Source organism: Lutzomyia longipalpis, chromosome 2, assembly GCF_024334085.1.
Source record: "Lutzomyia longipalpis isolate SR_M1_2022 chromosome 2, ASM2433408v1".
NCBI classification, from domain to species: Eukaryota; Metazoa; Arthropoda; class Insecta; order Diptera; family Psychodidae; genus Lutzomyia; species Lutzomyia longipalpis.
Window position 1 is genome coordinate 18581920 of NC_074708.1, and position 16662 is coordinate 18598581.

The 16662-nt window shown below is 38.5% G+C and overlaps 1 protein-coding gene across 3 annotated transcripts in view; it reads left to right on the forward strand.

Annotated features, from left to right (window-relative positions):
- Positions 1 to 12396, forward strand: part of LOC129791129 (LIM domain transcription factor LMO4) — a 141313-nt gene extending 128917 nt beyond the window's left edge. For all 3 annotated transcript variants that reach the window (XM_055829090.1, XM_055829089.1, XM_055829088.1), the window contains 2 exons: positions 9534 to 9737; positions 10737 to 12396. In XM_055829090.1, coding sequence (XP_055685065.1) covers positions 9534 to 9737; positions 10737 to 10869 — 337 coding nt within the window. In that variant the 3' untranslated portion in view covers positions 10870 to 12396. The remainder of the gene's footprint in view (positions 1 to 9533; positions 9738 to 10736) is intronic.
- Positions 12397 to 16662: the final 4266 nt, after the last annotated feature.

Here is a 16662-nt window from a genome sequence, read left to right on the forward strand (position 1 = left end):
AAAAAACTCGCCGTGCTCGAAGTGCTGTCGCTCTTTATTACTCCCCGAGACGCGGTGGGTGGAACAATTTGATAAAGTTACCTAAAGTCATTAACAAATAAACCCCCAGCCACCCTCCACCCCTCTCCAGGAACATTCCACCTCATTTTAATCAACGACACTCGCGCTCTCATTGTTCGCGTGTCACGTGTGCTTAGTATCAGGCTCCATTCCATTCACTATACCTGGAATATATGGGGGTGTGGGCTCCATCATATAATATCGTTGAAAGGCACATCACCTAATTAGGCTGTGTGTTTTCATTGGCACCCACCCAGAGGGTGGTGGGCTCACCGAGAGACGTGATTGGGTGGGTGGCTTTCGGGAGGGGGGTGTGCTGGCAAAAGTTCGCGCGCACTTTCACCCCACACCCCAAAGCCAGCATTCTCTCCGTGGGAGCCCAAACTTAAACACAAACTAATGAGTTAATAACGTTCCAATTAGTGCATAACTTGTGATTTTCAAACATTGCGCTCATATCACCAATATGCAATAAATATTCCCGGAATATTGCTTGGTTTTATATGCAAGTGGTATGCAAAATGTTATGAGCATTACAGATTTATTTGAAACTTGAAAAGTTTTGCATGTTTCGAGTATAATTGAAAAAAAAATTAGAATTGGAGTTTAAAAAATTTGTTACGTACATAGATACATAGTGAGAAGAACATATTAAATGGAAAATTACTCAGAGAGCCTTTTAATAAGCTTTTTAGCACCTTAGATATTTTACGTAAATTTAGTGAAAATGTCTTAAGACTTTTAAAAACTTCTCTTTTTTTAAATCTCTTCAGGACCCTCTTTCCATGTTTCCCTAATAAATAAATACATGTACGTGAATGAAGTCTTCCCTGTAATATAAATATTCCTCAAGAATAGAAAGCCAAGAAAGAATTAAAAAGAAGTTTAATTCCAATTTAGCACTAAATAATGTCGATGTAATTTTGAGTAATCATCCAATCTCTGTCAGATTGCTTCTTGAAAATCTTATGGGCGGTTTTACTCGAAATTTCTTATGAATTGAAAAACTTCACCGTAATACTCGAATGTGTAGTAGTGGGTACTTTCATAAGCAAGAATGTGCAGCACTTTTTGCGCCCAAAAGAACTTCCCAATTTTGCCGGTGCGAGTGCCTGCCAAGCTGGAGAATGTGTGCAATATTCTTTCGAAAGAGGGTTGGTCGCCTCCAACCCCCTCACAGCACACACATGACTTGTGCTTCGGTGTTCTCTGCTTTCCTTAGCTAAATAATTATCCCTCAAATGCTATACGAGAGCGGCAGGGAGGAAAACCTCTAATACCCTCAGCACCCGCCTGCAAGACACAGATATATACGCCATCGCACAAGGATACGTCGAAATTTGAGTTGAAAATTAGTTGAGTGAAGTATAATATGGAATGTGTAATGAACTTTAGTAATTAATTAATACTGCACCTCCAGCAATACTTAGCCACCGTCTCTCATGCCACTTTGGTGCTGTGGAAGGCGGTGTGCGAGATGGGAAATTGTGCAGGAGAAAATCGATTTCAACACTCTCGCATGCAGCAATTTGCAAGCGGGCGCCCATTTGGGGGTGGTGGATTGTGAGGGGGTTGAATGCAGAAAAAAAAACTCCGAGAGTGTGCTTTCGTGCTTTTGGTGCTAGAAGTGTGGAGCGAGAGCAAAATAGTTAAAAGCAACAATACAGTAATCTCACTGAATGGAAGAGTGAAGGATGCCACCAAGTCCCAGAGCGCACATATTTTTCCATAATCCTCCATGCTTTCCGATTTATGTGATTGTCTTGCAAACCATGGGAACATTCTAGAAATAACTAATACGAATGATGTTTTTATGGGTGTTTACAGTGTTTACTGACATCTTGGATCACAATCTTTTGGTTTAATATATTTTTTGTTAAGTTTGAGTTAAGCTCTCATAATGAGAACTTATTTTTAGAAACATAAAAAGTCTTAAATATAGGGGAGAGCGGGGTTAAAAAAGTCACTTAAGGGTTTAGAAAAAGCTCAAAATATCATATTTCCCAAATGGATAAAGCGAAATGTTTAGCTCATTTCTTTAGGAAATTTACTGCCCTACAACTCTTTCTCAGATCATTTTGTTCTATCTAGCTAGGAAATATGATATTTTAGGCTTTTTCTAAACCCTTAAGTGACTTTATTAGCCCCGCCCTCCCCTACCTTTTAAATATCAATTTTTCGCAGGATTAATAAGGTTTAAAAAAAACAACTTTAAAATAAAAGTTCGTATTATTTTCAAGTCGTTTACAACATCAGTCCTTTTCTGACCACGAGTTGGTGAAATAAAAATGCACTTCCTCGAAGCCATCCTGTGAGTGTGGGAATTGTCAACGGCGCTAGTTGCCCACCCCCCGGAGTTGGGGAGAGCAACGTGAAATGGATTGAAGGAATGCAACAATTCTTCATTATTTTTTAATAATGACGATTCAGGATAATTGCGAGATGGGGTTGAAATATGTTGTGCAGGTGAATTGTGAGAGTCAACAGCACGTCAAGAATATTAAATTTCACACGAATGACGAAGGGGTTGCACAAAGGGGGGATTGTGGAGCAAAGGGAGCTTTGGGGATAAAAAAAAGAGAAAAAAATTATGAAGGGACCGTACGCCCCCATCTCACTTTTTTTTCACAACACAGCGGAATGTCGATATTGCAGATTTTATTTGTATATGAAATTGTCATATTGTTTGCCCCATACTCCCCTAGCTCGAATCACATAGCAATTATTTTGTACTCAACCCCCATTCGTGCCACCACATTCTGCCAATTTATTGTTCCTCTTTCTGCTTCCGCCAGCCATGCCATTTGTTCTTGTTTGCCATACACAGAACACAATATCGTGAGTCGCGCGAGAATTGTCTCTGTGGACTATAAAAATATGCTTTGATTTAGAGTCGTTTATTACCAACTAAATTTGGCAATTTTCTTCAATATTGTACAAGCAAAAGATGAGTAGTTGTTATAGTACTTATTTTATACCCTCCTACACTCTCACATGATGCAGTAAATTGCCGTCGCAAATGACAATTGTTTGCTATATTGCTTTATGATGCATTTAATTACTGAAAATTAAAAAATTAATTAGCATAAAATGCTCAGGTTTGATAAATTAAATTGCATTCACGAATTATGAACATTTAAATTGTCAATGTGGAATGCATAAAATTGATAAATCACTTAGAATTCAATTTGCGGTTAAAGCTACCTATATATAGAACAAATTGCTTATAATAAATATAATACATAGGAGCTAATTCTGGCAAAAATATTTTCTTTTCTTTTCTTACAATTCGTGAGTTATAAGGTTTTTTGGCATTCTCACAAAAAAAACTTATAAATTTGTAAGATCTAAAAAGTTTCACAGTTCAACTTTTAGACCACGTCGCGAGAAACATTTTTGCTATAATAGAAAAGAAAAGGTTTTGGTATTCCGGCCGAATTTTTTCTTATAACTTGTAAGAAAATCTTACAAAATCATATGTTTTATAAGGACCTGCCGAGGTGCTTTTTCAATCTTTTTGCGAGTTTTGTGTCTATAGAAACATGATTTATCGTCATTGTTGGCAGCAATCGACTACTTTGACGATTATTCTACATGAATCTGAGTGTTTAGAATTGTTTTAGGTTTTCTTTTAACACAAAAAAAATGTGAATTATGTGGAAAAAAAAATGACCATTTTTCGTCATTTACGGCAATAAACGTAATTACTTTCTAGAGATATTTCCGTTTCATTTACATATATATTCCGTTTCACTGCCAATTGATGTTTTATTGGATTTAGTGGATGAACATGAGGCATATGCCGTATCTTCACATGCATTAAAGGACATTTTCCAAACAATAAAAATCAAATTGTTAGAGTATGAAAAAGAACTTTATTTCAGGAGACTCTGGATTTGGCTCGAAGAATTTAAATTTCCGCAAACAGACGTCAGAATCCGAAACGAGTGCCCCTGTATTCATTCTGCCTAGGAGTAGTCCGGGTATATCCTTCCCGGAAGCTCCAGATGATTTTAATTTATAACAATTTTTTTCACCGAAATCTAGAATAAAAACGAAAAAAACTTCCTTTTATTTTACTTTGTAAAAAAAGAAATAGCAATATGCGGGGAAACATAAAATATTACCAAAATTCCAGAATAATCCATAGTTTTGTGTTGATAAATTCACTTAATTTTAACCTCTTTTTCTTTATTTACATTAATTTATTTCACTTCGTCTATCTTCGGTTTCACTTCGTTTGTTAAAACTTAAATTTTACCAGCGACATCTGTTTTCGTGTTCTAATTTCGGAGGTTTGTGTCTGTGTTACTATAAAAGAATGAAAAAGAAATTTTTGTGGGAATGCCAAATCTTACAAAATCCCTTGTAAGACGAAATAGATAGAAAAGAAAATATTTTTGCCAGAATAAGCTCCATAGGTATACATAATTGATGCACTAAAAATTTGGTAAAACTTTAACTAAACTTTAAAAGTAAAACGAGGGCTGCATTGTAAAACCGGCTAAGTCGGTGTGAGCTCCGAACCGACTTAGCCGGTTTGACAATGCAGCCCTCGAAAAGAAAGAACTTCAACAGCAGTTAAGGCAGTTATTATTTGAAATAGTATGATTGAATGATAATTGAATACATTTCAAATGTGTGCTGCCATCTGTTGGCAAAGAAATAATTTTGGAAAAATAGCTATTTAACCTACTTTTGTAGTTTATCTGGTAACAACCTACCTAAACACGGAAAAAAACAAGAAAACAATCACCTATTTCGTCAAAAGAACCCATTAATTGTATGATATTTCTATTTCTCCGCCAGGGGTCTAGCTATTAGTAGAGACATCTAGCGTTCAATTGAATTTCACGCCCTAGGGCAAAGGTATTAGCATTCAGTTGTTTTCTCCACAGCCCCTTTTTAAACTCAAATGCAAATTGCAGGCATCACTCCATTAACCCTCACCCTCCTACCAACAGACCACCTTTCACGATGACAATCATGAGGAGAGGAGTGAAGGAAAAAAAATAGTGATGAGTGCAGAAAGTTGTAGAGAGAGAGAGCATAGTATGAGTTCTGGGTGGGTGACTTTTGTGTTCGGCAATAATAATGATGGAGTATCTCGGAGCTCGCAAGCAATATTCGTGATTAATTCTGTGAGTGTGTGCGTGGGAGGGTGGGCTCGAAGGAATAGAGTTTTCGAATTAGCAATCAGCTAAATGGCCTTCTCGTATGCGCACCCACCCACAAACCAGAGTCACCCTGCCAGCCAGAGAGACGACGACGACATCAAATGTTGGCGCGCGCTTTTGTTGCCAAAGCCATAAGGGGTGGTGGGGTTACCCACCCAGCCGCCCCCTTGTGCAAAACACAAGCAACCGTATAGCACTCTCTATACACAACATAGTGCCACCCTTTGGAGACACTCGTGAGTGGCAATCGGGGAAGGCGAGGGTGGCAATTCACTCTCCATTTCACCTTCTTCAATCCTTTTACCAACCACCACCATCCCACACCCTCAAGCACTCCCCAACTCCACGGGCTCTCCGGGGCGCACGCTCTGGGGAATGTAATTTTGTAATAAGAGCAAATTGAAATTAATTCCGAGGCAATTAATGAGAAGTAGAACGCGCGCGCAAATAAAATTCCATTTGTCATAAGTACACCGAATCTCCATTAAGGGACTACCCGAGATTGCTTTCGCGAGAATTTAAATCCACACCACATTTACTGTGAGATACTCAATCAAAATCCTCGTTTAGCATATTGTTTATGTCATACCACAATTCCTAACACATTAGTCAATTTGCCAGACCAGTCACTTTTTTTTATTCTTCCCTTTTAGCGGTCCTTTAGAGGAATATGGATTTTTTTCCGCACCCCTCCCATATGTTTTCCAATGCCACAAAATTGCCTCCCAACATTTGCTTATCAGTGCGGGAATTTTTCTGTGTCTGTGTAAATTTATGGTGTCTCCCCTTGTCTTTTTATTCGATAAGACGGTAGAAGGGAAAGAGAGATGAAATTTATGCAAAAATTCTGTAATTGCATGTGAAATTCCTTCCGCGAAGAAATGGGACTGGAGATAAGGAAACTATTTATATGAGAAATTGGGGTATGTATCTGCTGGCAATGCAACTGGAATGAATTGTTTCACCTTCTTGCACTGCTAGAAATAGAATGGTTTTGTTTCATCTATTTAGGTTTATAGTTGTTCAAGGTGTTTAAGCATAAAAAAATAGACTTTATGAAAAATCATCCAACAAAACATTAACGAAATGAAAGGAATTCTTTTTCTTTTGAAAAAATCTCACATACGACCATTTCTATCAGTGCAACAAGGGTAGGAGAGATTTTGAGAGATTTTTCAAGGATGAAAAAGAACGAATTACTTCCCATTGAGAGTATTGCCCAATTTGGCCTCTATTTCCTCCATCAGTTTCGACCAGAAGTAGATCAACATACTATGGGTGCCCCTTAAATTCATCTCTATCTGTCTCATTCTGATGGCGTTGGGGTAATGTATGTAGCTGTGTGAGGGTTGGGAAACGGACGAGTTTTGTATACATGCTGTTAATTAAAGTAATGGACGGGAATTTTCGGGGAGCAAGAGTGGTCAGTGGCGCGCAGGGCTGCTGGCAAATTCGAGAGGGTGCCAAATTGAATGGTGGTCTAAGAGGGGGTGGCCGGGGATGGGCAAAAACGTTTCAGCGTTAATAAGTAATTGGATTAGGAGTGTTAAGACACACTTTGCCCAGTTGATTTTTATTTATTACCCAGACACAGATACCATTCACACAGTTGATTAGTTAATGAATCTTGCGTACAGAATTTCGTGTAAATTGCTCATCTATTCAATTAATTTTAGTTTTTTTTTCTCATCTCTTTTTTCCCGCCTGTTTACGCAACCTTGTTGGACACTTGTGGGCCCATTCTTCCTACAACTGGGTAACTCAATAGAAAGCCCCATTCCACCATTATGCTCTATATTACGGTAGAAAATTAATTTAAAGCTCTACGCCGTAGGGGTGGAATCGTAATAAAAAAAAGTATATGGCGTAAGAGAAAAAAATGTGAAATTAAGTGAATTAGAGATTAGGGTAAATGGGCAGGAGGGATAGTGAATGGATGAGCTTGATAAATTGGAACAATATGCCACAGCATTCATATAAATTTAGCTGCACTTCTCCCTCCCTCATAATTGTTCTCTTAAATCTTCAATTTACCCGAAACAATTGCACACAATTTCGCTCTATTCGGCACACACACACTCACCCTGTGTCCCAACCCCTCCCAGAATTGAGTTGAATTTCTATGTAATCTTCCCAATTCAGTCGAGGGGATGGCGATAAGTGAATTTGTGCTAACCCCTCGGCCATGGGCTTCGAAAATTTATCATTACTCAGGCACCACCGCAAATCGGACGTTGGGGATGTGAATGGGGGACAGCCTCTCTCTCTTTACCCCTGTAGCTTCCTCTTCTCAATCGATGGGATGTGTGATGACACAATAATCAAGGAAATCAAGTTACATTTCAATAGCAATAATAACGACAATGATTGTCAACCCCACTTTCAGCACATACACACCCCTTTTTGACTCCAACACCCCTCCTGTCCTTTTGGATGTTACATAGAAGGCAAGATTTGCAGCTCACCTCTCTTTAGCATAAGACCACAGAGTATGCTGAAAGATTTAATAATGATGCTCTTGTATTAAATCCAGCTATATGGGGGATTGTGTAATTTAGATACTTTAGAATATTTATGAACTTGAATGTTCTTTGTGAGAAAATTATGTATCGTAGCATTTTCTCTCAGAAAAAAAAATCTGTAATATGTTATTTAAATGATTGAAAATTATGAAAACAAGTGATCTGTGGGTAGATTCTGATGTGAAACATAACTTTCCTTTATATTTTTTCCACGTGTCAAAGAAATTGATCTTATTTAGCAAAATATTTAAAAAAAAAATTGATACCTACGTAGAAGGGTAATACAAATCAACCTTATAACTAGATCACAGAATGTTTAGACGAAAACAATTCGAAAACCGCCTTCATAGGCCACACTATAAACTCCTTGATGGTATTTTAGTTAGTGTAGGAGAGAATTCAATTAATTAATTTTCATGAGTGGAGGGAGTTCACAAGCTGAGGTGTGGCACGTATTGATGAGAGGAAATGGGATGTTTGGGATCCTTCTTTTCCTGCCAATTGTGGGACACCCCTGTGGAGCATTAATTTTCCTACTAGGTCCTTGTGGTGTGAGGGTGTGGGAAAATGGCATGGCGGGAGCATCTGGGCATCTTCAGTAGAGCGTCTTTGCGTCCCCGCGCGCGCGGGCAAAGTTGGTCGCGCAGCGAGGGTGGGCTCGGGGAAAACTCATTTGTGCGGCAACATCGGTGACGCGGGAGTATGATGATGAAATTTAATTAATATTAAAGGATTTAATTAAAATTCATATATGTCGGAGTTTATTAAAGAAGTTGGTTGGATTCGATATAATTGCGCGCGTGTGCTCCAAAACACACCCCCACCCACAAGTGGCTGGAGTGGATGGAGTTTCTCATTCCTTCGCATTGCCTCGAATATCAAGTAATTAGGGCTGTTCCTTCGTTACATAATTATTTTCTTTTGCCATTTTCAAGCACACTCACTTATACGCGCGAGACATGGCGATAAAGAAGCCTCTTTATTGTGCATGCCACTCTTCTCTCTCTCTGGTGTGGATTGCGGAGGAGCTCTCCTGGATCCTTGCGCTCCCTCTACCTCATTAAGAGTGTCTTATTTAATTTCCACCAACAGACTCTGTTTATCAAATTCTTCTTCCTTTTTTTTTTAATTTCCTCTCAACTCACACAAATTATCATCATCAAGAGCCACCCCATTGTGAGATGCAAGACAGGAGGTATATACAATAAAAATGTACTTTACGTGGTGAATTAAGGGAAAATTCATTGCAAAATTAAAAGCAGGAAAAGATATTTAAACAACACTCACCGAAAGAAATTTGAATTATTTATGCAAAAAGAGTTCCGCTACATAGATCCGAACTTGTGAATAATAGTATAATTTTAAAAGCATAAACATGAAAGGGGTATGTCGTAAAGTTAAGGAAAATTATTTTAGTTGAAGGTTTATCCTGTGAGAGAGTCAGGAAAATTATATGACACTACACAAATACCTTAAGGATTTTTATCAATTATTCTATTCTATTATCACTTTTAATTTGAAATTGAAAAAAGAAACTTTGGAAAATTATTTTTAGTATTTTTTTAAATAAACGTTATTAGAAACGTATTTTTTGGACTACTTTCGAAAAGACGGAAAGGAATTCGAAATCTCGCCTTATAGGAAAATTACAAAACACAAAAGATAAATCGGATCATCGCTGGAAGTCCTTTTGAAAGCCTTCGGTCTTAATTTTAAGTCAAATTACGACTTGAATAAAAAGATTTTAATTTTTAACAATTTTTCTTCTTTGCAGAATGTTTGGAATGTCAGGAGCGTGCAGTGCATGCGGACAAACAATCCAAGCCAACGAATTGGTGATGCGACCTTCGCAACTTAGTAATAATCAAGCGGTGGGCAATCCTAACCAAAACCTACAGAGTCAGGTGCAACACCAGGTGTTTCATCCCAAGTGTTTTGCATGTTCAAAATGTCAAGTGCAGTTAATGCCTGGCGACCGGTAAGTCGTGAAATTATGATTTATTTTATTAAATTTATCATTCACCACCCCCCGCCCAGTGCACCCCTCTAACCGGAAACCCATAACGAAATAAAATTCAATCAATGCTGAAATACAAAAAAGCAGAGAAAAAAGCATTGGGCACAGATCCATCTTTTCTGTGTGAGGGAGGATACTTTTTATTGGCCATTCCCTGTGCGACGCCCTTCCTCTGGGAAAATAGAAAAGTCGACAAAATATGGGATTTTTTGATGACTCTCATATGCGATATATTAAAAATTTTACGATTCCAGATAAAATTCCAATGATTTGTTTGATTTCATTCCTTTTCCCTCACTGTGTTCAAAGGAAACAATGCCAAATGGAACTGATATTCCTACCGAGAATTATATCGCACATCTTCCGAATGCGGTGCTTGGATTGATTTTTTTTCTCACTGCGCGGAAATTCAATTAAAATATATTATTTTTTATGAGAAATTACAATTTGTGCCTCATGTAGCAGTATATTATTTGGATATGCGGGCAAATTGGATGATTTAATTAAAAATTGAGAATTAATAAAATTCAATAGTGAAGGAGATTAATTAAAATCGAATCATTGGAATATTAAAAAAAATTCAATTAAATATGTTGTGATCATAATAAAAGGGCTATTCTGTGACTTTTTTTAAAAAATATTTTTATTTTTTTTTTCAATTTAAGAATATTTTTGGTAAAATAATTTTATCTAATAAAAATTACTTTCTAAAATATTTTGGCACTAAAGGAGTTTATTCATATTGTATGGAAAACATCCTCATTCGATGAAGCAATCTTGATATGCGTTATTTGGTGGATAATCAAATTAGAACAAAAAATCGTCAAAGAGCCTTCCCATTTCCTACTGGATTCACATGAAAAAAACCTGCAAAGATTTGCCTAAAAATACTAACCAATGACGTCACTATTGTATTTTTTTTTGTCGTTTTCACGAAGGTCCTTTTTTTTCTCTCCATAGGTATTACATGCTTAATGGCAACTTGGTGTGCGAACAGGACTGGCAGAAGATTATAAAGAACACAGGTGCAAGTACGGGTACACCCCCAATCCGGAAGGGCAAGGTGGGCAGACCTAGGAGATCCAGAGACTGAGAGGCTCCGCGTCTGGGACGGCCGCCCAAGATAAAAAAGGAGGAGGAGGCCAAATTGCTGCTCACAGCGCCCACCATACGAACTGATGAAACTGACTTTGTACGCAGCCATGCCGCAGCAAGTGTGCCGCCGCCGCCGTCCGCCACGTCCCAGCCCAACGAACATCTCTACAGTAGCCTCTATGGGCGCGAGATGGAGCTCATGAAGAAGATGATTAAGAGTGAATGCGGTCTGGAGGGTGGACCATTTGTGCAACCACCCCATGCCGCCACGTATGGCTATCACCAAATGCGCGGCGGCTATGCGCCGCCAGTTGCCGTACCACCGCACTTCTATCCACCCGAAATTGATGTGGGTGGGAAATTCTATCATCCACCACCAGGACAACGCTTCCCAGCTCCAAATATGGCGTGCAAAATGGAAAAAGAGGACGCCGCTTTCCATGGGTTTATGCATCCTTTTGGCGGCGGCGACAGACAGCGCTTGGCGCAGGGGCTCCTGAAGCCAGTCTATGAAATGGAAAAATTGCCTCCAGCCCATCAGGAGACAATGACTTTACCATCGCCGAAAGTTTTTGCAGGGTCATTTGAGATGAGCAGCGGCGGCGGCGGCGGCGGGTGCCCCAATAGTGAGCCACTCCACACCAACTTCAAGCAAGTGTCCAGCAAGTCAGTTAGTGATAGTGATAAGAGAGACAAGCAAGAGGACAATAATGGGAAGGGTTTCGCAAAGGGGGGCAAAGCTGACGCGGGCAGCCCCTTCGTGAATAGTGGCAGTGATATTGGTGGAGCCGGGGCTGGCGGTGGTGACTTCTGCGGCTCGCACCACCAGCCCCAGCTCAGTGGTGACGAGAGCAATGGTGATGACGCATTTACCACATTGTAATTAAATTAATGAGCAAGTGGCATGAGTTCGTGCTCCTCGGTGGAGCAGCCAAATGGAGGGCGATTCCTCATTTTGTCCTCCCACACCTTTTTGCCCCATGGAAAGGCGCATGGGGACTAAATGAGTGACACAATGCATAAGAATCTTCTAATTATGTGTACAATAGAATTTGAAGAGAGAAAGAGAAGAAACACAATTCACCTCATTTTTCCTTCATAGCGCTCTTCTCCCTCCTCCTCCTGTGCAACTTTCTCCACCCGTCTCCTTTTTCCCTGTGCGCAAAAGGCCAAGGTGAACTCCTTGAGGTGAGCAAAGAAGAAGAAAAAAGACAGACTTAAAGTTGTTTTCGTTTTTTTTTAAAATCCTTTTAGTACTCTAAAAAATGATTTTTTGTATACTTGTAATAAGTGTTGAATGATGAGGAAAAAAAACTTAATTGTCAGTGGAAAATGATAGCGAATTTGTGAGATGAACTCTTTAAATGTGAAAAAAAATGATATTGAAGAAGTATAAAATTACACCAACCATTAATTACGTCATAAGCAATTTGACTATTATTAATTATAATCACACACATACCTTGTAAATTATAATTATAAAAATAAATATATTTAAATGAATTTAAGAGAATTAAAAGAAAAACTATTTGTGTTTTATTTGAAAGGGGAGGAAGTTCTTTTTTGTTGGACTTTAAAGGTTTTTTTTTTCATTGTCGTGACAGTTTAGATGTGCAATTGTAACTTCATCAGGTACGTGACTTTAATCCTTTCCCGTCCATTAAATTTCTTTTTTTTTAATAAAAAAAATTACCTATTCAGTGATTTCCAAGCGTCCCCACTTAATTTAATTGCTAAAATTTAAAACATTTCAGCCAAATTAATACAATCAGGCGTCTCCATCGATTCTTTTTCTCGTTGAAACATTTCGCTTTATTACTTGATTATAAAATTCAATCGATTTAATCACATAACAATAAAATAGTTTTTTAGGTATAAATTTTTTGAACTATAAAATTCAAAGAAAATAAAAATAAAAAAAAAATATTTTGGCGCTACGTCCCATATAGGAACAGGGCCGGCCGCCCTATATGATGTTGTTGTTCTCCTTGCGGAGAAGTAGTGGGCTGCCTTGCTAGATACTACCACGTGTGGGCCATTTTACGGATAGGAGTGTATCAATCTCCTGATCCAACCGGTCAACGTGATCTAATTGCACGTTGGCGGATGGGGCGCGTTGCCGGGTTCTGTATTCGAACCGGCGACCTTTGGATGCGCACTCAAGCGCTCTATCCTTTAAGATCATTCCGTTTATTCGTAAATACATATAATAATTTTAAAAAGAAATTTAAAAAATTCGCAAATAGATAATTAGTAATTAAACGCCCCCTCTTAAAATCGATAATTTTTTAATTTGAGAGTAATCGAAACTTTTTCATCTACAAGAAAAACAACCAAAAAGGAAAAACTTTAAAGCTTCTATTTGTCTGCTATAATGACTAATTTCCTCTGTGAGAAAATCTCCTTCAACCACCCTCCCCCTTCCCCCAATCTCGAATTGTGGACGAAAAGCTCTGCGGGCAATTAAATGATTTTCACTTTGGTGAATTTTTATTGAGTGCACAAGTCGAATAATCTTGTCTGTATTACATAAATTATGGCCAATGGCGGAGAAAAGAGAAGAGGACCCGATGAAAAAAAAATCAATGAAAAATCTTCCCCCAACACAGTTTGTAATGTTTGGGACGTGTCGAGAATTCCTGAGGGGAGGAGTGGGGTGGTGGATTCATTTGAATTTTTGAGGCTGTGAGGGTCGAATGAAAAATTAATGGAAAATAATTCCCTCCATTAAATTACCGGAATTACATGGCGGACACAATTTCCGTAAGTGACTCCCCGGCCATGGTTAGATTGATTCCGCAGGATATTCTTGGGTTTGAGGGGGCTATATTTCGTCCGTGCGGAAAAGGATGCAATCGATGGACATCGTCATGTTTGGCCTCGTGGGTGTCTTTCTAATCAATTAACTCCACTCTGTGTGGACATCGGTGATCTCTCTGCTGGAGCACTTTCAAAAATTGAATTCCTAATTCCTTTACGTGGTAGTAGCTGGCTCTCGATGAAAGCACCACCCTCTCACACAATATACAGCGAAGCAGGTAAGTGGATTAATGGGAAAATGGGTGGTAGTGATGGGAAAGAAAGTACAAAGATAAAATACACCATCTCTAAAGGATTTGCAATGGGAAAATGATTCTCAAATTGGAGAGGAGAGAAAACGACGAAAAGGAATTTCAGCATCACGGGATATGCATCTTGTGCAAGTTCAATTGTCTCACCCTGTGCAACACCATGAAATTAGCGTCTTGAGAAAACAATCCATTAAGAGTTTATCCTTGTGATGGAAAGCTGATTCTCACAATGCACCGAAGAGATCGCGAATGAGGTTCAGGAATCAAAGGGAAAAGGACTTCGTGGAAGTATCAATGATGTTTAAGGGGTTTCATTACTTACACGTTAAAAGAATTCAAGTATTCTTAGAATTATTTCATACCAGGGCATGAATTCTCTAAGAGTGAAAAACTCCCGTGATAAACTCTTGAAGGCTTTAGCGCTTTAAAAGAAATATAAAAACCGGGAAAATCTTGCAGAGTTTATCAGGGATGAATTATTTTTATTAGATGATCACGCTTATGTGAAGTTTTCCTCACTTTTCCCCCATAAAGTCTTCGGGAATTTATCACGAGAGTTTTTCACTCTTAGAGAATACAGACCCAGGAGTTTCGGAGATTTATTTCACTTTCATCAGGTTCGTGTTGGTTGAAACTTTCTTAGGGATTTTTTGATAGATTTTTTAAGGTATTTTTAAGGATTTGTTGAGAAATTTTTAAAAATCTTTTTCTAATTAATAAATTAGTCATATAACCCCTTAAAACTTTCATACTCTCCTTGCAGCTCCTTTACACAGCACATCCTCCAAGCAAGCCCTTTTCATCGAGCCACCGAGACACTTTCCTGTTCTCTCTTTTCTCTCCGATTTTCGCCACCCACCACCCAGTGTGGCGAGTCGTCTGCTCCATGGAAAAGCCCTCGAGGGGCTGAAAATGTTGGTACTGCACAGCAGCCCGCGCGCTCACTCATTGTATAGCTGGAACGGGGAAAGACTAATTATTTTCTCTTAATTAGATTCGAGGCCATAGAGGCGGCCTCAATGGGCGAGGGAAACAAAAGGAGAATAAACTAAACGAGTTTTATTAATTGGCTCTTGTCGGGCAGCGTGCACTTTTTTTTCCTTCCACACAACCCTCCATTCCTAGATCGCGTCTTTCTTTCGGCCGGCCGGCAATTGAAAAATTTCTCCCTTCCTTCCCTCTTCTCATATATAGAGCGCGCAATCTGAGAAGAGGAGATTCTCGAAGAAGGAGAAACAATCCTGCACAATCTTTGATATCCTTACTCCCTGGAGGGAAGGTTGTAAAAGGTGTGTGGTGTCTCGGTGAAGCTTCAATGCACCGAGAATTGCTTTCACTCCCCCCGAAACGAAGGGTTTGGAAGATGTTGCACAAATGTAGCAACATTTACCACATTTTCATCGTTTTACGACTTGCAGCATCCCCAGGAAAACCTGCAACATCTTCACTGAGGCATTGTAAGACAACGACATCTTCTCACGCCAAGGCGTGTTTTCCACTTCTTATTCGGTCGTGCAGGGAGGAGAAGGGAAATAGGTGGAAAAAGGCATAAGAAGCAACCACCCTCAGCTCCAGAAAGACAACAAGAATCCGATGACAATGGGCAAGGACTAAAACATCATGAGGAAACATGTAAGAAGGATGCTAACAATTCATTCTATAGTCTATTGAGACGAACTACAATAAATTCTCCACCTCAAGCCAAAATCCACACAAATTTCCACTTCCAGACGTCACGTGAAAGTAAGTGCATTCTAAAGTATTCATTGGAAAACTAAGAGGGGTCAAGCAGCAGGACATGAGTTAATAATTAAAATATTTTTTATTGCCAGTATTGTCAGTTTCATGCAAAGGTAAGATGTTCCAACAGTCTCCTTAATATTCTTCACCCCATTGTAGAGTTTTTTGGTAAAAAGGATGTAATAAGAAATGGGAATTTATTGTCATCCTTATCAGGATTCCTATTTTACGAAGAGTAATGTCCTTTATTCTGTTTTAGATGAAAACTGATTGATCTTGTGTGGAATTATTTAATTTTCGAATTACCTTATTTTTCAGGTGAATGAAATTCCAAAGATTCAAGATTACGAAAATAAATTATATTATGTATCGCAGTATTAGTCTTCAAAATCGTTAATCTAAACCTAATTGGTAAAAAGGAGTTTGCTCGTTTCTGTATCAACGGAAAAACTTCTTAGGGAACGGCATACGTATAATCTTAAAGATCAATAAAAAAATAAGAAATAGTTAGAGACGAGAATTCTTATTTTTCAGTGAGATCAGCTAGAAAAATCTGTGAAGGATTTTCCCAAAAATATGAAGAATGACGTCACAATTGCATTTTTCTTTTTCTTTAAATCGACCATTTCTGTAGAACTCTTTCAAACTTTTTTTTGGAAAAGCATTCGTGATCTTACAAGCCTTGTGGTAGAGCAGTAACCCAACTTTTTATTGCCTCTAGTTCAATCCCAGCTCCATGCATTTTTTTTTATTTGAACTTTCATTTTCTTTCAATTTTCTACTTTGGCTTGTGTACGGTAAGCCTTCTTGAGTCTTTCGAGACTCGGACAAAATGGAATATTCCTCTTGGAATTGGAATATTTTTCTGACCAAAATTAGCATTCTCCTGACCAAAACGAAACATTCTCCTGATCAAATGCAGATTTTTTTGACCAAACTCATATATTCTGCTCAAAAGATTTGATCCTAGAACATAGATT